The 23,868-nt window shown below is 41.1% G+C and overlaps 1 protein-coding gene across 2 annotated transcripts in view; it reads left to right on the top strand.

The window, feature by feature from the left end:
- Positions 1 to 23,868, top strand: part of LOC116945086 (tumor necrosis factor receptor superfamily member 16-like) — a 44,731-nt gene that overhangs the window by 9,470 nt on the left and 11,393 nt on the right. For both annotated transcript variants that reach the window (XM_032959195.2, XM_032959202.2), the window contains exons 3-4: positions 6,294 to 6,656; positions 23,413 to 23,779. In XM_032959195.2, coding sequence (XP_032815086.1) covers positions 6,294 to 6,656; positions 23,413 to 23,779 — 730 coding nt within the window. The remainder of the gene's footprint in view (positions 1 to 6,293; positions 6,657 to 23,412; positions 23,780 to 23,868) is intronic.

The raw sequence follows: 23,868 nt of genomic DNA, 5'->3' as shown, positions 1-23,868 counted from the left end.
ATTGTGATGAGCTTTGGGTAATGACCGAAATGATGAGATGGCGGGTACAAGGGGCCGAAATGAGATTTCTCCGCAAGGTTGCCGGGCTCACTCTCCGTGATCGGGCGAGGAGCTCGGTAATCCGTGAGATCCTCAGAGTCGAGCCGCTGCTCCTCCGGATCGAGAGGAGCCAGTTGAGGTGGTTCGAGCACCTGGCAAGGATGACCCCCCGCTAGACTCCCCCTGGAACTCTACCGGGCAGCACGTCCCACAGGGCTAACACCCCGAGGCCAGCCCCAGGACACGCTGGTGGGACTATGTCGCTCGGCGGGCCTGAGAACCCCTGGGAATTCCCCAAGAAGAGCTAGAGTCTGTGTATAGCAGTGTATCGTGAATAGTAGTGTAACGTGAATAACAGTGTATTGTGTCGTGTATAGTGTATACTAATGTAGAGCTAGAGTCTGTGTATAGCAGTGTATCGTGAATAGTAGTGTATATTAATGGAGAGCTAGTGTCTGTGTATAGTAGTGTATAGTAGTGTATAGTGTAGTGTATAGTAGTGTATAGTAGTGTATACTAATGTAGAGCTAGAGTCTGTGTATAGTAGTGTATCGTGAATAGTAGTGTATATTAATGGAGAGCTAGTGTCTGTGTATAGTAGTGTATCGTGAATAGTAGTGTATATTAATGGAGAGCTAGTGTCTGTGTATAGTAGTGTATAGTAGTGTATAGTGTAGTGTATAGTAGTGTATAGTAGTGTATACTAATGTAGAGCTAGAGTCTGTGTATAGTAGTGCATAGTGACGTGTATAGTCGTGTATAGTGTCATGTATAGTAGTGTATAGTGTAGTGTATAGTAGTGTATAGTGTATAGTAGTGTATACTAATGTAGAGCTAGAGTCTGTGTATAGTAGTGTATCGTGAATAGTAGTGTATATTAATGGAGAGCTAGTGTCTGTGTATAGTAGTGTATCGTGAATAGTAGTGTATATTAATGGAGAGCTAGTGTCTGTGTATAGTAGTGTATAGTAGTGTATAGTGTAGTGTATAGTAGTGTATAGTAGTGTATACTAATGTAGAGCTAGAGTCTGTGTATAGTAGTGCATAGTGACGTGTATAGTCGTGTATAGTGTCATGTATAGTAGTGTATAGTGTAGTGTATAGTAGTGTATAGTAGTGCATAGTGTCGTGTATAGTGTATACTAATGGAGAGCTAGAGTCTGTGTATAGTAGTGTATAGTGTATAGTAGTGTATAGTGTAGTGTATAGTAGTGTATAGTGTATAGTAGTGTATACTAATGTAGAGCTAGAGTCTGTGTATAGTAGTGTATAGTGTCGTGTATAGTAGTGTATAGTGTAGTGTATAGTAGTGTATTGTGTATAGTAGTGCATAGTGTCGTGTATAGTGTATAGTTTATACTAATGAAGAGCTAGTCTGTGTATAGTAGTGTATAGTGTAGTGTATAGTAGTGTATAGTAGTATATAGTGTAGTGTATAGTGTAGTGTATAGTAGTGTATAGTGTATAGTAGTGTATAGTGTACAGTAGTGTATACTAATGTAGAGCTAGAGTCTGTGTATAGTAGTGTATAGTGTATAGTAGTGTATAGTGTAGTGTATAGTAGTGTATAATAGTGTATAGTAGTGTATACTAATGTAGAGCTAGAGTCTGTGTATAGTAGTGTATAGTGTCGTATATAGTAGTGTATAGTGTAGTGTATAGTAGTGTATAGTATTGTATAGTGTATAGTCGTGTATAGTGTAGTGTATAGTAGTGTATAGTGTATAGTATTGTATAGTGTATAGTAGTGTATAGTGTCGTGTATCGTAGTGTATAGTGTATAGTAGTGTATAGCAGTGTATAGTGTATAGTAGTGTATGGTGTATAGTAGTGTATGGTGTATAGTAGTGTATGGTGTATAGTAGTGTATAGTGTATAGTAGTGTATAGTGTATAGTAGTGTATAGTGTATAGTAGTGTATAGTGTATAGCAATGTAGTGCTGGAGTCCGTCGCCAGGAAAAGAGAGGTCTGGACCGCCCGACTCAACATGTTGCCGACGCGACTCTCACCAGGACAAGCGGACTGAGAAACGAACGAATGGGAGTTGTGTATATAGTATTTAAATAAATAACATTAATTGTTAGTATGATGTTTATCTCTTACACCGTTGCTGTGTCTGTATGTCTATGTGCATTACTCTTGTTACATTGTTTTTGCAGCTTTATTTTGGAAATTCGAAAACATATGGTTAATCTAAATTGTCTTTTGGTTGTTGTTGGCTTGCACCACATTGTAATTTTTGCACACAGCGTTTTAATAATGTTTTTGCGTGGAATATTTGCTGGTTGAATTCCAGGATGTTTCTGTTGCGCGTCGTCGCTTTGGGATGTTCTGTGTTCAAATTTTGTTTGTTGCGGTTGCACCCGACTTAAGAGCCGCATGGCTCACAGGGCTACACCTAATACATGCAACTTGAAAACTATTCCTATATCTTGAAACTTGATGTGCATGCAAATCTGCTTTGGAACGTTATACCCCTAACCTTTTACTGTTCTCAAAAACGGGGTCAGCTTTCTGCTATTCAAAGCCCCCTTGGTATTTGTGCTAATACATTGGGCGTTGTCTTTGTGTCACATCTGTTAGGGTGTTTTTCTTTTGCATATAAAACACATATGACGTATAATTGGCAAGGGGACACGTGTATTCTATGTGTACACATGAATGCCATCTTATGCAACCTAAAATGTTCGTATTATTCTTTGCAAGTTTTGTTCATCTGCAGTCTATTGCTTGGATGTTTTGCGGAATTTGTTAATTTCATGGCTTCATCCATGCTGATTAAGCCAGGGCCCTGTTGCTAAGAGAGACCCTGAAAATGACTGTAGTCAGAATAGTGATTTGACCCTTCTATGACCTCACCAGAACCAAATTCCCTCAAGTGGCTGGTGTGTCAGCCCAAGAAATTAATCTTTTGAATGTGTTACATTTACGTCATTTTGTAAGAATTGTGTACGTTCATCAGACATGCGTTGACATTGCATACACATTCATAAACTACTGTACATCGAATTAATTCTCACACTGGATAGTGCACATGCTATGTCTGGGTTATTAAGCCCTTGTTTAATTACTTACACCCACAATCTGTAAATGTATGCGTGTAATGTGGCATAAGGTTAAATACATGAGCAAGTCAGACGAATGCCCATATAGGAACAAAGACAATTTGAAGCAATAGTACACCTCATAATAAAAATGCTGATCAGCTGAAATGTCTTTTTTTCCATAACAAAGAGTCTGAAGTGTGCATTTTGATAAGCGGATATGCTGTAATTATAAGTTTAGGATGAACAAAACGTGACTGATTTGACAGATGAGCACAATTGAATTATTGGACTGGTATTAACAAGACAAAAATAGTGCAATGGGTCATGATCAAATTATCCACATGTCCTTCCATGGCCTGACATGACTGCCGAGCAAAGGCAGTAGATTTCGATTTAAAGCATTCGTGACTGCAGGGATTCATCTTCTTGGTTCTTTCGGTAAAGTCACGTAGAAGGGAAATAATAAAAATAAAACAATAAAATAAAAATTCTCACGACGTTTCGGCCACAACACAAGCAGCCGTCCTCAGGTGAAGAAACAGAACTGTCGGAAAGACAGCTCGCAAGGATGTAATGATTCACATCCCACTCACACCCACCCCCCAATTGGTTGTGACGATTCAGAGAACAGTATTGCAGCTACTCGATGATTGAATGTTTTAACGTAATATATTTTTTACATCTTTTTGAATCTCATTGTAATCGTTCTGGTTTCATTCATTAGCCTAAATATTGTATAACATGAATATATTATTTTCACATCAATTTTATAGTGAAAATTTCCCATTCCCATACGAACGATTTAGTGCATGTATATCGAATGTGAGAATGTATGTTACATACACATAGTAGCCACTTATAGGGGACTTATGAGGGAAATGGTTTGTTGTAGAAATGCACGCTCAAAGTTTACACATCACAACACTCTCAGGACGGTCAGATGTTTTACCCGCTGTTGTACAATAATTGCAATCTTGCTTCATAGCGTAGCTACCATTTACTGTACGTACAACCATGATTGAATTCCCTTTGGATTACATAGAAAATGCAATACCCTAATCAGAATCTAAAGTTAAAATAATATTATAAACTATTGGCATTGACGCGTATGTGTTTTCTTTAAATGGTTGCTAATCGTGTATGTTGTTATTTAAAGTGCAGATGTCCCTTAGTCTGGTCGGGCATCATCAGGAAACTGACAGTGAAGTGATTTGAAATCTCTCTTTGGTCATGCTATTTTAGGAAGCTTTAAATAATCTGACCAAAAAAAAAACACCCAATGCAAAATGCAGTATGCGTACAATTACGTATACCACACATTTAAGTTATAATCACATGTGTGAACTTAATGGTCCTGATATTATTAAACCCAATGAGAATGGAGGAAATGTTCTAAATGAGCGAGGGGCCATAGAGTTGACCTTTGCGCGTGCCATATTAGAGCGTAATGGAGTATTGATTGAGTTGTAGTTTTCCTCAGAGCTGCTGTTTACAGTCAATGCCCTGATCAGTGTCATTCGAACATTCCGTAGGCATAACTCCATTTGAGTATATCAATATATAATGCCCGACAGAAAGGATTTGACATTAACACTGATTTATTGTGTGTAATGTTACATGAGAGTGGTGCAGGGGTACTAAACCTGCGTTGTTAGGATATGCCTATATGGGTAAGGGTGTCTCATTGCCATAATGCTTGTCAGTAAATTCTTTAAACAGTCTCACAAGTTTCATGAAAAAAATACTCTTGATTTATGAATGCCATTCAGTTGCATTTTGATGTCCAATGCTACACTTTGTGACGCAACTATTGACCTCAAAATTTAGATTTTTCTATCAACAAGGTGAATGGGTTTGCATAATTTTCTCCAGCAGTGGAAATTGGTAAATCATATTTTTTTTCGACTGTTTTAACTTCCTTCAAAGCAATCCCTTTTGGCGATGAAATATTTTTGCGTTGTAAGCCGTGACACGGAGATTGTTTCACTCGACACCCAATGGGGAATGCATTTCCTTTTGTGATTGTAATCCTCTTAGATTTAAATATATATCGCTGAACACAGATGGGCCGAAAGTACTTGCAAGCAATATAATGCACAATACGGATGAGAAAATTAGAGGCTGAGATTAAAAAGCCGACCATTACATAACAGCTGTGACATTACCACAGCACTTCTGTCAGGTGAGGTGCACTTTGAGGCTACTTTTGGGTGGCTTGCTTTGCAGGTCAGGGGACAGAATCAGATATTCGGGGTTAACTCACTGGGGTGATTGACCTGCACTCCCTACTGTGCTAGCCTGTGTTTTAGCCGCCTAATGTTCTGCTCACCAACTCATTGTTGCAAGCGCATGCACTTGCAATGGTCCCGACCAACACCACACACACGCATCACTCACTGCCACTTTTACGCAGCCTATTCAATCCATAAACCACGAAAGTTAAACTGTGCCTCTGCTCAAGTTTAATGAGCAACGTGCACTTAAAACACAGTGCCGCTTTACAAAAGCGCTCGTGTAATGAGGAATCTTCATCGCAACCGTGTCTTTTGTTTAAAAGGGAAGGGGGGGTGCATAGAAAAAGCCAGAGTGAGGGGCATGACACCGTTGAGGCTCTCGCCTCAACTGTGTATATGAGGAGGGGGCTGCAGCTCCCATAGTTTTCATTTTTCCATTTCATCCAGCCCCTTCAAGCATTTAACAACAAAAAAATTGTTGACTTGAATACATTTTTTGCAGGAGTGTTGAGTCCTCTAGCCCTCGACCCGCCAAAACAACAGGACTGCTTAATCTTACGTATATGTTTTCCAAACTTCCTTCCCACCGTACGGAGCTAACTTTGCAAATTGGAGGTGCAGGGGAAGGACAACAACCTAAACACAAAATCAGTTTTAAAGAAATTAGTTTTCTATTTATATTTAAAAGTGCACAGCTCCAGTGGCTTCCCAATACCGGAAGGAAGAACGTTCCAGACGACCGCAAAAGTGCACCTGAAAGCGCCGCGCGATGCGGTGACCGTCTTTGTTTGATGGCGAGCCAACAGCCGCTGTTGCGAGGAGGACCGGGGTTCACTCGATGGCTTTACGCTCCTGGACGAGATCGGCAAGGTATTGTGGCTCATTTGCTTCGTGTGTAATGAATGCAAACATTTCATTGCCTCCCACCCGTTCTGCCATCTATTCCCCCCCCACCTCCCCACGCCCGTGCAGGCGTGACGTTCTCAGCCACAGAGAGCCACGTGGAGGAGTGCGTGCCCTGCTCGCTGTGCCCCGCGCGGATGCGCGTGCACGCGCCCTGCACCAGCACGGAGGACACGGTGTGCGAGTGCAGCAGCGGGCTGTTCGCGGACCCGCAGCAGGTTGGGGCGTGCGTCGAGTGCCGCGTGTGCCCGCCGGGCTTCGGCGTCGTCGTGCAGTGCTCCCCCGACGAGGACTCGTCGTGCGCGCCCTGCATGTCCGGCTTCTACTCGGAGGAGAGCAGCGATGTGGAGCCCTGCATGCCGTGTTCATCCTGCTCCGAGGACCAGGAGGTGCAGCAGGAGTGCACGAGCAGCGCGGACACCGTCTGCATCGGTGAGGGCGGGCTGCGCCAGATATAAGCCCCAATTGAGTTCCTAACTCAATGCAAAAACGCTTTTGATTCGAATAATATCTTTATTTTTTTTTCTATTGTAAATTCCTCTGCCGGCTACCATTGTTTCATGCGCACATTTGTATGTTGGGCTTCTTTTGCACCGTACATAGGCAACCGTGCTAACCGGAGGTGCAGATATAACGAAACTACATAGCTTGTCCGGCACGTCACGTTTGCAGTCACGTGGCACACCTAAACATGATCTCTGTCACCCCAAATGGGCTTTGTCCCCCACTCGGGGAGGCCCAGGCGTGTGTGTTCTCTGTCCTCTGCACGTTAATGCCTCACTGAGAGGGAGAAGCACATGCCACACGTACAGCATACAATTTAGTAAATGGAGGATAATCTATCATTATAATGCGCAATATACTTTTCACACGACGCAAGACATGTTACATGTGCGGTTAAGTTTCAATGTTGACGGGCTATCTTTTTTCTTGTTCACATGATCAACAGAGTGCTTATTTCCACTGTTCATTTTGAACCGATGGTGACATTTCCACATTCCTGTAACAGGATCCAGTTTTTCTACAGGACAATACAGTGCAGTAATCTTTTTACTAAGGGTCTTATTTATCAATTACCAATGGCTGAGTCAAGCGACATTTGAACCTACAACCTTCCATTGGTGACTTAGGCACTCTAACCACAGCAACCACCCAGCCATAATGAAATTAAAGGAAAATGGAGTCAGCCTTAGCTGATTCAATGCTACCTTGCTTATATATGGCAAGGCAAAAGATTCTAGAAAAAAACATTTAAATTATGCCGAATTATGTTCATATTTTTGTTAATACTGTGTTCATCTCTATCAATGCCTCTTTTCAATAACTGTATGTGATTAACGCGTGAATAATGGCGTTAGAGTTAATCTAAACTAAATGGAAATGACATTTCAGATGTTTGCCCTCAGCACTTTTTATAGCTCATCACAGACATGTATTGTATATACATGTGGTCACACATTGCATCATCGTGCCAGAAACGCGGTATTTCTATCTTGACCAAACACAAGCCTATCTATGCGCAGTACTGGGAGAGAAGGAACAGCTGTATTGTTTAGGTCACTCGCTGGCATGACCTTCAACATAAAACAGCTCATCTGTAATGAATTCAATACAGCTTCTAAACATCGGTGTTGATGGCAAAATGTCTAATGCATTTGTCATTCACTGCAGAGAAACTAAAGTGGCATTTCCATTAATCTCAAGATGCGAAACAGGCACTGACAGTGGAATCTCAGGCAGTTTTAACGCACTGGCTCTTAGTTAAAAGTGGGCAGCTTGAACAGGGTGGGTTTTTCCCCTTTGCCATGTGGGGCAATTCCAGGACACCAACGTATATGTCATTGATCATCATTACATAGCTCACATCATCGCACAGCACATGTGGTCAGCTCGGAATGCACGTGTGGTTCGTGGATCTATTGCTAATGCATTGCATCTGTTTTCATCAACCTTTCTGCGACTTATGATAGCATGCATAAAAAAATGACACGATTAAAGAGAAGCGATTTCTTAAAATATAAATCATATCATATTTTCAGAGGTCGATCGCATTTGTGTGTGCGTGTGTGATGCTTCTTGCCTGAGCAATGCCACCGTTCGTGGAAGAGAAGCGTGCTGGAGCTTGAGTGATGTTTGGGAAATTGTGACATCTCTCCCAGGTCTTCTGTAATCTCCGTGGCAGATGTAGAAAATAGGTTCACTGCAGTTAAGCCATAAATCATTGCATTCAGTTTCAATCCGTTGAATGAACACGTTTGTAAACCTGATGCATATCACCGTGCCTGCTTAAAACGCAATCTGGACTCAAAAGTAGAATGACATATTACGAACAACATTGCGCTCGTAATTCGCATTTGCTCCGGAGAGAGTGATAGGGACGTGTAGTGTGATGGGTGGGATGGGGCTTTCATACATAAAAGAGGGGGCTAGCCAAAGAAAATACACTAGCTTTCCTTCGATATTGCTCAATATTGCTTAATTGTGGCTGGCTGGCTCATTTGAATAAGCGGATCCTCAAAGGAATGAGCTGCAGGAATGAACCCTCTCTCACATACAACACAGGTTTATTTCCTTTCATTTTTGGTCACAGTCCAATGAAAACAACTGATGTCTCTGTTATAGATTCGTATTTACGTGATGGTGTGAAACTGTAGTAAATACACACACAATTGTTGACTAATATTGGTGAATAAATCGACCCAGCAGTTATCAGTGACGACATAACATTAAATCATATCAGAGTGTAACAAACATTAATATGCCTTTGTATCTTCATGCCAAATTCATTTGTCTGGGGAACATGGGAGCATATGACAAGTAGTTTTTGATCATCACTTACAATTTTCCAAATTATAAGCCTCGTGTGTTATTAAATAGTGATTTGAGCAGTTCCACTTCCCATGCTGTTACTGAAATTGCAGTACAGTATATGTACAAATTAATTCCACATTTAATCACGCAAGTTGATAAAAACGCAACTATTGCAGTCAACGATCTGATACATTCCGCTGCTGAAAGAAGCCTCTGAACAACCTTTATTCATAGTTGCTGTGTTACTGCAAACATGCTCTATGAATGAACAGTTAAAGGCTGCGAATAATACCCAGTGTGTGGCCAGTAGTTCAAAAAACTATTCATGATTAATCATTTCACATTTGGGGAAACTTTTTCAGTAACGTACCGTATCAAGGTTCCTTTTTACAGACTTAAACCAAACGTTAACCACAGTAACAAGCAAGAGACAAATGTGGTCGTTTTTTAAATGGAAGAGTGTATTAAAAGTGTCCATACATTTGACGTTTTATTATTTAAATGAAACTAGTTTTTTTGTTTCGACCAATATAAATCACAAAGTTGGTTACACTGATATTTGGAATGATTTTATCAGTCAATCTCCATCGCTCATCTCAGTGTTTCCACACCCACAAGTGTGTGTTTACAAGTGCGGAATTTATCTTGGCTTTACAGAAAACATAACCATCGTAAATGCATGCCATATATATAAAACAAAGCACAGACTCGTGACACAAGGAAGCCTCCATCGTGTCTATGTCGACCAGCGCAGATAGACACCAGGACAGATGCTGTCCGTTACGTTCCATCACCTCTGTGCACGCTGGCTTGACTCCCCGACCCGAGCTGGAGTGAGGTCGATGGTTGTGTGTCGTTGCCTTCTGTTAGTATTGCTTCTCAGATTACGTACAACGCTGCTTTTGATCAGGCTAATGAGCGACTAACAGCGTTGCCGTTAAATGCATACGGACAGGACCTTGAAGGCTGATTCTCTATGCTTGCAGGGATGAGACTTCAAGCCCATCCATTGTTTGGAGTGACGTGCCCCCTGGGCAATGGTCTCTGACTCACAGATGTGCCCTTATAACTTGAGCCTCCTTTCTTGGGATGACCAGAGTTGACTGAAGAAAAGAAAGCCCTTTCACAGGATTTGCTTATAGGAGCTATCTTATAATGATCTGAGAAACTCGATGCTGAGCCAGATCCTCTGAAAAATATGCTTTCCATTGCCTAATAATGTGCACATTTAGTATTTTGTGGTATGGAAAAAGACAGGCCACTTTTATATGCCCAGAAAATGTATTTTTTAATGGAATTCATTCAAGATTTCATATAGTGAACGCATGCCTTAAGAAAATCACGTGATAAAAGCCGTTTTTTTATTGTCTTCCCCCAAATGTTTTCCCCCAATAGCTAAGACCACTCAGTTATTAAGTTTTATTTCAACATTTTCAGTTCCATTCCTCACTGTCGTCAATGAGCCCAGAGCGGACATTCTGCTTGTCAGTCACACCTGAGGTGGCAAGACGATCGTGGTTCCCAATTTCTTTATCTGGTTAATAACGCGGGATTACGTCATAACTATTTGAAATGAGTGCGTTAAAAATAAGTCACTCTTTTTAGCCACACAAATAAATCGGTTATATAAAAGTGTTACAACCTTTCTAATTACCAACTTCTACCCTGGCCTATTGGGTTGTTTTAAAATTCCATTGCAACTGGCCACATTTACCACAAAATGTAGACAATCACCAGAGGCACTGTGTTGGAATGAATGATGGAAAGTGTTTCATTTTAATCTGGGAGAAGAAAGAAGGGAGGAGTTAGAGATTGAGATCTTTATTTGACAGGTATGGGCGGAACACTGAGAAAACACGTTTTTTTCATTCGGGTATTTGATTTTTGTGGGGAGCCTCAGGGTTTGAGTTGATGACCTCACCGAGACGTCCAACCAGCCCTGTAAGAGGTTTTATTTCATATTACGGTAATTAATAAATTATATCTGGGCAATGTGCTAGTTCTGATGCTCTGTCAAATCAGTTTAATAAAGCGCGAGTCTAAAATTATGGTCGGTAGCTCTAAAACTTCGGACGCGTTCACATTGCACCAACATTGAAATTGAACGTCATAAATTAATACTCTTCCGAGTATAGAATTCACATTCCGATTGTTTCAATAAAATTAGTACATACAGCAACCGCCGATTGCCATTAAGTGACGGTGGCATCACTACAGTGCTTTTGCCAGGCCAAGTGCACCTTCAAGCCACGTGACTAGCATCGACTTGTGTATCTGGTTAGACTTTGGATAGTGACTGGATGTAAATACTGCTATGATACGTGAGGTACTAGGAGGGCCCGCACCATGCCATGCTACATTTCTCTCACCAGGGTTGACGTAGACAGACTGCATCACGTACTCATTCTGCCCTGGGCCAACCTAGATTTGGTCTGGGCCAGTTTCAGACGTGACTTGCTACTTACATCTATGGCCAAAACATCAAACAAAGATCCCAATGAAGGCAGGCACGGCACATGAGGGTGTGGGTGGCCAGCACTATGTCCGGCCGCCTTTGTCTCCCTAGTGGTGATGTTTACACACCGCGTTAGGTACTTATTTGAGGCTGAGTCGACCTAGAAGAGGCCCAGGATCGGTTCAGATAATTGTCACTAGTGAAATGAAGTCGGGTAGCCGCGTTCGTAGCACAACACGCTTACTGCTGCTCCACCGCTCCCCACAAATTGACATATTTAAACTTTACACAAATATACATACACATTAAAGCACTTATTTAATATCGAGATGTACTGTTTTTAATGTATTAACTTCTTATGCCAATAGTGGCTTTGATTTTACGAATGTAGGATTGATGTGAAAATATACACAATGGTATAATTTACTGCCCATTCATACCACAACCCTCACAATTTTACACGGGTAACCGTCCACAAAATGTTGGTTATATTTTAAAACTTTTAAGTGTTAAATGTCCGGCATTAGTTTAAATAAAATGTTATTGTCACAACACTGCACACTTATAGATAAATAAAACGTCCAATAATATTTACAGAGACTGTTTAGGGTAAAGGAGAGATAACATGGCACCTTTTTTTGGCAGTGTCAAAGTATGAAAAAATAATAATTAATTTTACCCTTTCTGGAAATCAAACATTTGTGTTAAGATGTTCATACGCCAAATGGAAACCTTTTGCTAAAAATAATGTCTGCATATTTGGTGTTTGAACATCCTAACACAACTGTTTTATTTCACAGAAAGGGTAAAACCTATTCTTATTTTTTCATACTTTGATACTGGAAAAAAAGGTCCCATTTTGTAGTTGCTCACCCCGAGTTATAAATGTCCTGATAGTGCGTTGTATTTGTGCTGTTCGCCTTTTGCCATGCTCTGGTCTGACACTGGTGAGACTAGGCCCTAAAGAAAGCTGTCTCTGGTGTAGACCAATCAGTTTCAAGGACAATGCATCATATTATCAGAGCATGTATTGTTTGCATGTTCACCACAAGTACGTGTGGTTAATGCAGACTTTATTCCTTGCAAAAAGGTTTCTATTTGGTGTTTGAACATCTTAACACAACTGTTTAATTGCAAGAAATGGTAAAACCTATTCTTATTTTTTTTTCATTCAAGGAGAGATAAGTTGTTAAGTGGGCCACAGTAGCTGAAGAATCCTGTGAAGTGATTCACAGCATGGGTTCAGGGTTGGGAGGGTGGCATTAGCACTACCTCAGTGAAATCCAGCTAACGTGATACTCCCACAGGACTTTTGTCATTGTATTTTAGGTGCTGTATCCGGCAATGACAGCACATGTTCCACAATACCCTCTTCTTCTGCCCCCCACCCTCACCAACCCCGCATCGAGGCCCCTACAGAGATGCTTAAATGGCTCTGGGAAAGCTATGTACATTCCTGATGTGATTTCTTGCCAAAAGACCCGCCTCCTTCCATTGGCAGATGTTCTGCAAATCTTCCAAAGTGGATGTGACAGCTTTGATACAGGGTGGTGTGTGGTGCACAAGTAGAATTCAACACACAGCCAAGGGTTAGGCGTGTGTGGAAAATAAACTGCACTCCAATTATCTCTCAAAGGGGGTCCTGCTCTAAGGAGTTAATAGACACTGTCGCAGGACGTGCCATTTGCTATTTTGTATCAGGATAGAGTGGGCTTTAGGGCAACATGCCTGTATCTAAGTCTTGGCACTCTATGAGATTTGATCTGCCAACACGTGTGCCCACTCGGTCACCTGCCATATTGCATGTGAATACTGTGATATACTAGCCCCATAAGAGTTGTGTGCCTTTAACTCCAATAGTGCACGTGCGTTTATGTTCGCATTAGTGGAAACAAGAGTTGATTGACAGTGGCAAGTTTTGGAATGATGGCCATTTTATATTGGTAATAGTTAATATTGATTTATGCTAAACGAATTGAAATTGTGGTTCTTCACAAATGTATCTTTTTTGTGTAAGGTCTTACACTACAAGCCTTTAGCACTATCTTTCAGAATTATTAGACTTAACAGGTTGAACCTCGAAATACATATCAAATCGTCGAGTTAATTTTAATGAACAAATGTCAACATTGACTGATTTTCACGTGCCAATATGCACTTATATTGTGGGAAATATCCTGAAGGAATGTTTAATATCGCAATTTTATCTTGCATTTGCATGGGTCTAAAGTGGCAGGTAATGACCAGGGTATATCACAAGTCACAGGTTAGGACTCTTGAATTGCAATCCATAAGTTCAATTCCTGGTCAGGGTCAGTGCAGCACACCTGGCATCTGGTAGAATGCCAACAGCAGTTTTCCTATGGAAGCATTGGTCTCTGCCATAAGAAAGTGGAATCACTGGCTCCGGACAACTCGTGGATATGTTCCCTCCGTTATCAGCAGTGTAGAGCACTGCTAGACTCTGCACGATCGTGTGAATACGGACGAATGCACTGCCTTGCATGTAGGTGCCATGTCCATACAGAAAATTAGCCGTGGCACGAGCCGCACTACTGCCAAACTCCCTGATGCAAGTCGACTCACTGAAGCACTGCAGTTCTCAATGCTTGGCTCCCACATATCAGGCTGTGTACCCTCTCCTGCATCCTCCCGTAACCATCAATGCGTGAGCTGGCATGCGATCGCTAATAAATGCAGGTGGACAAGTTGTCATTCTTGTTTTCCTAAAGCTTCGCGGAGATGTTTTCTGAGACTAAAGTGGGGTCCCTAAAGGGTTCCAACACGAGCGTCTTTTTTTTTTCCATTTTAAAAGCAAATGCACATCGATTTTTCTTGCTGTTGGCAATATAGGTTTAGATTGTGTTGGTGATCAGTTGTCCTACAAGACCACAATATGAGAACAATCATCTATAACGGTTGTTCTTTAAGCAGACTTTTATTGTGGCTCCTCATGAATATGTATAAGATCAATGGTGTTTATAGATAAAAGTTTGGTGCTCAAAAGTTATAAGATGTGCTTGTAAAAAAGTGGAAAATATGAAAACGCTGAGCACATGGTCAGAAATGTTCGAAAATATGCATAGTATATTTTCAGAAAACGCACAGTATGTGTTTATTCCATGCACTCCAGACCAAATGGAATTTAAACATACAATCTTAATTATCCTATTTGCAAATGTAATCAATTCTAGGCATAACAATGGCAGCATTCTTCATTATTGCCGATTGAAGTACGGTACAAAATGTGCATATATTTCATAACCTGGATTTATTATCCAATAAATAGTGGCCATAAGTAAACGTTTAAATTAAAAACGAAATATGGCACGCCTGCTTACAGTAGTTCTTTTCGTGATTTTATTGCTGCAATATGAAGAATGTGCCAATTTGTACAAATCTCACAAAAAAAAAGTTTACCCTGAATTTATAACATCAAGTTCATGGCCTCACAATATTGTATTGAATAGTTAAGCTTTGCTGGCCCATTTCCACTCACTGCTGGACGTTCACCAATGCGATATTTACATAACTGCTTGATATTATTGTTAAGGTTCAGGAACTTGATTGTGTTGTATCACTCATACAGCTCATCTATACAATGGTACATCTTCTTTGGTTCTTTCGGTAAAGTCACGTAGAATGATAATAAAATAATAAATTGATAAAATAAAATAACACAATAATATTCTCACTACAATGGTACAGTTGCAGCGTGATCATCTTTGTGAAGCCCTGGCGGTTAATTTAATGGCCAGACTGTGGATAACTTGCAGGAATTAAAATGGCTGGGCTCACAAGTCTCAACAAAACTGTGGATGTGTTTTGGCATATGATGACAATGAGACGAAAAATATGGGTCCTTGCGGTGTTGCATTTCATCGCTCCCTTGCCCCCAAGTATAAAAAAACACCAGTTTAATAACTGTACAGCATGCCATTACAAACAGTTGTGACATTATTATTAAAACTATAAAATAAATTAAAACATTTTTTTGTAATTTACCAGGTATGGCCCAATGAGCTCTGCAGATTTCTTTTTTTAAAAGCCACCTGGCTATCACAAATCATAGCCCAACAAAGTGGCTTGTCACGTGGAAATTTATAAGCAGCCAAATACTTTATAAACGCATGTTTTTTTTCTAAATGTGTGGGGTGATAAAAAGTGGTTTACCCAGAGAAAAATCCACGCGACCACGGAAAGAACATGCAAACTCAAAATATACAGGCGTCAGGGTCGGGATCGAACCAATGGCCTCTTGTTTACCCGGTCAGGGAGTTAACATACCATCACCACGGCGTGGTGTAAGGGCGTGTTCGTGTGAATGCATTTGCGTGGGTATGTGCGGCTGTGTATTTACGTGGTAGATCGTAGTGGAGTCCACTGTTGTATCATCACAGCAAACCTGGTTCAATCCCCTACCCTGCAAAATGACTGTGGAAATTGTAATCGAAATCTGATGTGAATACCTGGTTAGGTGCATCAGACATCAACACCAGGAGGAACAGGTGGCGGAGTGTGGTGGTTCGCGGTCACATGTTATCATCGTGTGACGTTCCAACCACAATAGGTGCCTATCAAGCGGTGATTTGTGTACACAGGTCTTCGTGTAGATATAGAAAGTGCTCAAAGTAGAGATGGGACTGTGTCATATACTCTATTTTGTTTAACATTGAAAACTAATCTCTTTAGAACTGCTTTTTGTGTTTAGTTTGTTGTCCTTCCCACTGATTAGCACAATTGGCTACATACAGTGCGAAAGAAGTTCAACATACAAACAGACAATCCTATACTGTGTGAACGTCATATATAAAAAAACGTATCAATGCGGTAATATAGTGCCAGGTCATGTCATTTTTTATGATTCTAACATCAAGAGATGAGCGATCTCAATTTAACTAAACTATGAACTTAACACCACATCTTGTACAATACAGTAATATGTTACTTCGAAGCAATCTAGCCACAATGTAGATTGTCACAATAAAGGCAGTGCCAGACATTTCCAAGTGTTCAATACATTCAACGTGTGGCACCCTATTACAAAGTCAAATAATACTGCATCCACATTTCTAATATCTGGATCTCATTGTACTCTTGAAGCTAAACATGTCCCAGGAAAGACCAAATATAATTGTTGACAGTTTATGCAGCTATTTTGTGAAAGATAATAACAATAATACTGAAAGCAAGTTATTTTAGTCATTTAGAGATATGCATTAGAGGTCATTAATTAACTGCATTAATGTCCATTAGTAAAGACATGATAGTTTTGCAAATAGTAGCGCTGAAAAATGAAGATAATTGCAGGCATCATTAGACCTCCTTTGCCAGTACCAAAATGTAATAATAGGGTTTTTCCCCTTTTTTCTGGCAACAAAACTGAAACCTTTTTTATAAGGATTCATGTCTGCATTAACCACAATACCTGCAGTCAAAATGCAAACAAAAAACATACTATGATAATATATGATGCATTGTCCTTGAAACTGATTGGTTTCACACCAAGGGACGGCTTTCTTTTGAGCCTCGACCCAATTGCAGGCAGTTAAATATAATGCCATGAACCTAATCTCCATCTTGTGTTAGCCAGCCTTTGGCACTGCAAGTGGCAATTGCAAAAATGAGTGTGGTGCCATTTACATTTTTGGCTCTAATTCACTGACAGACTCAACAAAAAACCCCCCATGTAAGCCAAGCCCCCTTGTTAGTCTGCTCTGTGGGAATGTCGTAAAAGTACTTCCAGACTCTGTAGGTAAAATGTACATTATCTGTGTAAGGGAGCCAATGCTGGCACAGTATAAGTGCGTATCATGTTTATAAGACACGATGTTTGACCTACAATAGCAGCTTGTTTTGGAGGAGCATTTTTAGATGTGAGCTTAGATTGTTGGCCCCTCTTGTGGACCGCTTGCCCAGTGGCGCCCCTTTCATCCCAGCCTTCGAATGCTTCGGTACCCAGTGTCACATTTCTCCACACGAGGGTTGGCACAGCCTCACCCTGGGGCACAGACGGGACTAGAGTGGCCCATTGTGGGTGGTGCATCAGCCCAACAAGTGTCCCTGGAATGGCACATACATCTTCAGTGTGGGTGTCTGTCTGGCATGCAAATAGCGCAAGGCATTGCAACGTTGGAGGGAACAGACTAAGGGGAGGGCAGCGTGGCAGATGCAAGTGCATGCCTCTTAGGATAGCTGACCAGTGGTAAAAGGGTTTTTGTTGCAAACGGAAACTAGTGGTGTATGTATGTACAGTGAAGGAAAAAAGTATTGATCCCCTGCTGATTTTGTACGTTTGCCCACTGACAAAGAAATGATCAGTCTATAATTTTAATGGTAGGTTGATTTGAACAGTGAGAGACAGAATAACAACAAAAACATCCAGAAAAACGCATGTCAAAAATGTTATAAATTGATTTGCATTTTAATGAGGGAAATAAGTATTTGACCCCCTCTCAATCAGAAAGATTTCTGGCTCCCAGGTGTCTTTTATACAGGTAACGAGCTGAGATTAGGAGCACACTCTGAAAGGGAGTGCTCCTAATTTCAGCTTGTTACCTGTATAAAAGACACCTGTCCATAGAAGCAATCAATCAATCAGATTCCAAACTCTCCACCATGGCCAAGACCAAAGAGCTCTCTAAGGATGTCAGGGACAAGATTGTAGACCTACATAAGGCTGGAATGGGCTACAAGACCATTGCCAAGCAGCTTGGTGAGAAGGTGACAACAGTTGGTGCGATTATTCGCACATGGAAGAAACATAAAAGAACTGTCAATCTCCCTCGGCCTGGGGCTCCATGCAAGATCTCACCTCGTGGAGTTGCAATGATCATGAGAACGGTGAGGAATCAGCCCAGAACTACACGGGAGGATCTTGTCAATTATCTCAAGGCAGCTGGGACCATAGTCACCAAGAAAACAATTGGTAACACACTATGCCGTGAAGGACTGAAATCCTGCAGTGCCCACAAGATCCCCCTGCTCAAGAAAGCACATATACATGCCCGTCTGAAGTTTGCCAATGAACATCTGAATGATTCAGAGGACAACTGGGTGAAAGTGTTGTCAGATGAGACCAAAATGGAGCTCTTTGGCATCAACTCAAATCGCCGTGTTTGAAGGAGGAATGCTGCCTATGACCCCAACAACACCATCCCCACCGTCAAACATGGAGGTGGAAACATTATGCTTTGGGGGTGTTTTTCTGCTAAGGGGACAGGATAACTTCACCGCATCAAAGGGACGATGGACGGGGCCATGTACCGTCAAATCTTGGGTGAGAATCTCCTTCCCTCAGCCAGGGCATTGAAAATGGGTCGTGGATGGGTATTCCAGCATGACAAAATCACTCCTGAGATGTGTGCAAACCTGGTGGCCAACTACAACAAACATCTGACCTCTGTGATTGCCAACAAGGGGTTTGCCACCAAGTACTAAGTCATGTTTTGCAAAGGGGTCAAATACTTATTTCCCTCATTAAAGTGCAAATCAATTCATAGCATTTTTGACATGCGTTTTTCTGGATTTTGTTGTTGTTATTCTGTCTCTCACTGTTCAAATAAACCTACCATTAAAATTATAGACTGTTCATTTCTTTGTCAGTGGGCAAACGTACAAAATCAGCAGGGGATCAAATACTTTTTTTCCCTCACTGTATGTTGAACCTCTTTCGCACTGTATGTAGCCAACCATGCTAATTGGAGGGGCGGGAGAAGGACACAAAAAGCAGGTCGAAAGAAATGAGTTTTCAATCTAGATTTAAAAGTGCATAGCTCTAGTGGCTTTCTAATATTGGAAGGAAGAGCATTCCAGACGGCCGCAGAAGCGCGCCTGAAAGCGCTCAATGTAGTGACCGTCTTTGTTCGGTGGCTAGCCAAAAGCCGCTGTGTGGATGACTGGAGTTTGCGTGATGGCTTATGCTCCTTGACAAGGTATTGTGGTTCATTTGTGGCAAACATTTGGTGTGGAATGAGTGCGATCTTATAATTGCTTGTTTTGTAGGATAATTTTATACGTGTGCTTGTTGGGGGCAGGTACCTTTTAACCTGTAGACTGCCCTGCTGGATTTGTGTTTGGTGGTCAAAATATTATACGTTTGATTTGAATATGATAAACAATTTGCCAGAATTTAAATCTGTTAGTGAGCGCCACATGTCTGCTGTGTGCATTGTAAGCAGATGTTTCTCGGATATCACCATCACAATGACATCACAATGCTGCCAAATCTCAAAGCCATTAATTCCCTTCGCAGCACTTGACATTTATTTTACAACCTGATTTTTTTGGATAAGACATTTGCCTGCCAGTGTATTTAGGATATGATTTTTTTATATTTATGAGGTCATTCACTGTACATTGTTGTACAAATGCTTCATGGTTTGTCTTTTTATGGACATTCCTGATGTAAAAGTAGCATTACATCTAAAGCATATTTTACAGATTATGTTAATGTTTTTAAATACCTATCTTCTACATTATAATATTGAAATCATACACATGTACAGTAAATCTATATATGTGCTTGGTTAATGTTAAACCAGACCGTCTCAGAATCAGAATCTTTATTTATCCTGGAGCAATCCGATGAGCTCTGCAGGTTATTTACAGATTTCCAGTAGATGCGTTTGTACAGATGCATGATGATCTGTATCATGCAAATGATATTGACTGTCTTGCAAATGTTTAATTTGATATCTGTCCCATATTTCTCTTGGTTGTTCCAATTTTGACAATATTCTAATCAGCGGATCTCCACCTCTTATGCAATACTTTGCTTTTCGTAAGATTATTTACACATTTAACTTTAACTTTACGTCTAGTAAACAGGGTGACTGAGATGCATGACATTTCATAGGGATGTGCTCAACCCCAAAGGAACACATTTATTCATTTTCAAATCAGCCAATGCAGTTGATTTTGAAATATCAGACGTAACATTAGTCACACAATGACCTTACACTTCCAATGGCATCATTGTGCCTTTGACAGTGTTCCTTAATGTTGTCAGCCAGCATGATTGAGCGGAGATTGAAGCCATTTCGACGAATGCTTGCAATTTGCCTCCTCAGTAGAAAGTGCATCACCCCACTGGGTTATCCAACTGCCCAACGGGGTTAAGTTAAATTTTGCCGCTGGCGCCAGGCCATGAATCATGAGTTGTGGAGTCCTGAAGAGACGAGGTTAGAGGTGAGTGTTTAATTTAGGCTCAAGTTGAAGTTCTTCCTGCCAAGATGGAGAGTCTGCTTTGCAGTGGGGCCTTTGCACACTTTTTGACATCGAACCCCCCATAGATGACCTTCGCACACAAACTGCGAACACAGAACACGTGTGTTCTATTGTGAATCTGGCCCAGTATAAAGATGAATTAAAGTCGTATGTGTGGCCATGCTACAGTTAAGTTCCACGCGAGTATGAGCGTACGGTGATGTCAATTTCATTATTTTCGTGATATTCTCTGGGACTTTCGGTAAAGCCACGTAGATAGAAAAAAGAATACAATAAAAATCACGACGTTTCTATGGCAACACAAGCTGTCGTCTCTTTTTCACTTGAAGACGATTGCTTGTGTTGTGATCGAAACGTCGTGATTTGGATTTTATTATTTTTTCTAGCTACGTGGCTTGAAGTCACGAAAGCTTTAAGTCAAGATTTTCGTGATATTTATATTATAGGAGAAACGTTTATCTTGAGCAAGTATGTTACATGTTTATATTGTGAATGCATCAGTGCGTTGGTGATTGTGAATTTGCCTTGTATTTTCTACGTATTTTTTATTACATGCGTGAAATATTTAATACGAGTGTAATGCAGTTAATTATTAAGAAACTGTACCAATGGGGTTTTATAATTCATGATGTAACATCAGTATATGTTCCAATTTAACATTTTGATCCAAGAAGTAATTTATATTTTGCCAAATTATCCTCCTATAAATAATATGAGAGTGAAAACTAATAACGTGATACCACATTTTAATACAGTGCTGAAAATGTTGAAAATTACTAAACTGAAATAAAAAAAGCACAATATAATAATTCAAGTAATATTAACTAAATATCCCATCAGTATGCATTTAATGATGTGTGACCAATTGATAATATTACAAAAGAAACTAAGATATATGGGATGATGCTGTGGGGCAATGGTTAGCACACTGGACTTGCCATCCAGAGGTCACCCGTTCGATCTGCTGGCGAAGTAGCAGAAACAATGGGGAAAACTTTATTAAATCTCTGTCCGCCCAGCAGTATAAATGGGTACGCCAGTTTGTCGACCGGTAGGTCGCACGTGGTTGGGGTAAAGTGTGGGTACTCGCACCACTTCCAAGATGTCTTGCCAGTGTGGACGAGTTGGCAAAACACCCTCTAGAGGGGCTATATAGCTCCGTCTCATGAAGGCCCTTCTGCAAGCAGTGGTGAATGCATACACAGTCCCTGCGATCACTGTTACGTTGCAATTATGGCCTTAGTTTTTGGTGATTTGGAAAACGTTGTTTGGTTTGGACATGTTTGTTTTGTTGTAGTACGGAGTTAGACTGATGGCCTTAATCTAAGTTTTCTTGTGGTTGTTGTTGTTGTTGTTTGACTTGCATCCCACTGGGATTTTTTGCACACAGCGTTGTTGGTGTACGGTGCTTTTTTTCAGGAATATTTTTGCTGTTTTTTTTCATGGATTTTCTGTTTCTACAGTCACATAGAACACTTTAAGATGTTTTCTTGCTCGGGTTTTTGTTTTTTTTGTCTGTTGTGGTTGCACCCGATTCAAGAGCCGAAATGGCTCACAGGGCTATACCAAAATAAATAAGCTGAAATAAATTAAATGTAGAACTTCTTTCGCACCATACACAGCCAACAGTGCTCGTCGGAGGTGCGTTGAGCAAGCGATTGCAATCCTGCACCTTTGCCTTTTTACCCATATCTACAGAGTATATATAAATATTTTTTTTTATAAATCAATGAGCATATCCTGTTCATTTTGCAACGTAAATCTTCTCCAGCGAACGCTTTACCACGGTAACATTGAAATAGCGCGTAAGCCATAGCGGCAGGTTGCAGAATTCTTGTGACAGCGGGAAGTCCTGCGTGAATGCAATCTGACAGGTTGTTATATACAGCGGTGGATTTTGCCATGAGCTGTGAAAACGGGAAGCTGCAGCCGAGTGGAGCTGTCACTCTCGCGCTGCGCACGATTTATTGCCGCGTGCTCTGTCACTGAGCCCTCGGCTGATCCCAGAGCCCATCAGCTGAGGAATTCCAGAGAGTTACACAGTCTCCTCTCAGTGTCGCACGCAACGGCGCAACCGCAGACTTCCTGCGGTGCAAAACGTACCAGTCTGTTTTCTTTTGCTTACTGGATGCCGAGTGTTGTTGGTTTTCTTTATTTATTTATGTATTTACGTGGAACCGAAGTCAAATGTGTTCCTTCCCCCATGATCAATTTCATTATCTTGGGTACTTTGATCTGTTTGTCCCGAAACTGGAAACTTATTTCGAAGTAACACTTGTTTTCTCCACGTAAGTTGGATTTGGACCTGCAATTTGCACAACTGCGATTATATATTTTAAATAACTTTAATGTGGAAATTGTACAATTTACATTTAATTACCTATAGGCATGTTCACGGTAATGTTACATCAATAGTTAACATCAGACAACTTGTCTGGAGGTAATATATCCTGAATGGAAAAACGAAGGCCTGCCTTAAGAGCTTATGCTAGTTATCTATTTATATGGATTTTCAAACAAAACTTCATTACTCTAATAACATATAAACAAAGTGAAATGTGAAACACAGGTCTCTTTCTCCTCTGTGGCCCACCCATTACTTCATTAATAACAACAAGCAAGCTCGCACTTATACGCATGTAATTTAATGATAATAATAAAATAACCCCTACACCCATGCTGTGTATTCTTCAGACAAAGATCCAGAGCAAGGCGATTCACTGCCGAGCAGCCAAGATATTTTTCCAAGTGACCACGACTACATCCCGCAAGACCCCTTCCCGCAAGATCCCTTTCCCGAAGACCCCATTTCAGAAAATCCATTCCCAGATGAGAACCCTCCTGACAAAGCCAATGACGACGAGGAGGACGAGGAGGGGGACGAGGAGAAGGAACAGGAGGAAGGCTCCGAGGAGAGTGGTCACGCAGTCAATGGGACAAACGGAACGCCGTCAAACAGCCAAGAGCCGCTGGGTGACCATTCCCGCGACATCATCCCCGTCTACTGCTCCATCATGGCGGCTGTCGTGGTGGGCCTGGTGGCGTACGTTGTCTTTAAGAGGTGAGGTTCGGCGCCTTCTTCTCCGTGCCTCGGTGGGAGACACTGGCAATGGTGGCGGGGCGTGATGGCTCACGCCCACAGCCCGGTGA

This window comes from Petromyzon marinus, chromosome 2, assembly GCF_048934315.1.
Source record: "Petromyzon marinus isolate PM22_M1 ecotype Great Lakes invasive population chromosome 2, UKy_Petmar_22M1.pri1.0, whole genome shotgun sequence".
In the NCBI taxonomy this organism is placed as follows: Eukaryota; Metazoa; Chordata; class Hyperoartia; order Petromyzontiformes; family Petromyzontidae; genus Petromyzon; species Petromyzon marinus.
Note: the sequence above shows the minus strand (reverse complement) of the source record. Positions and strands in the feature narration are given on the sequence as shown.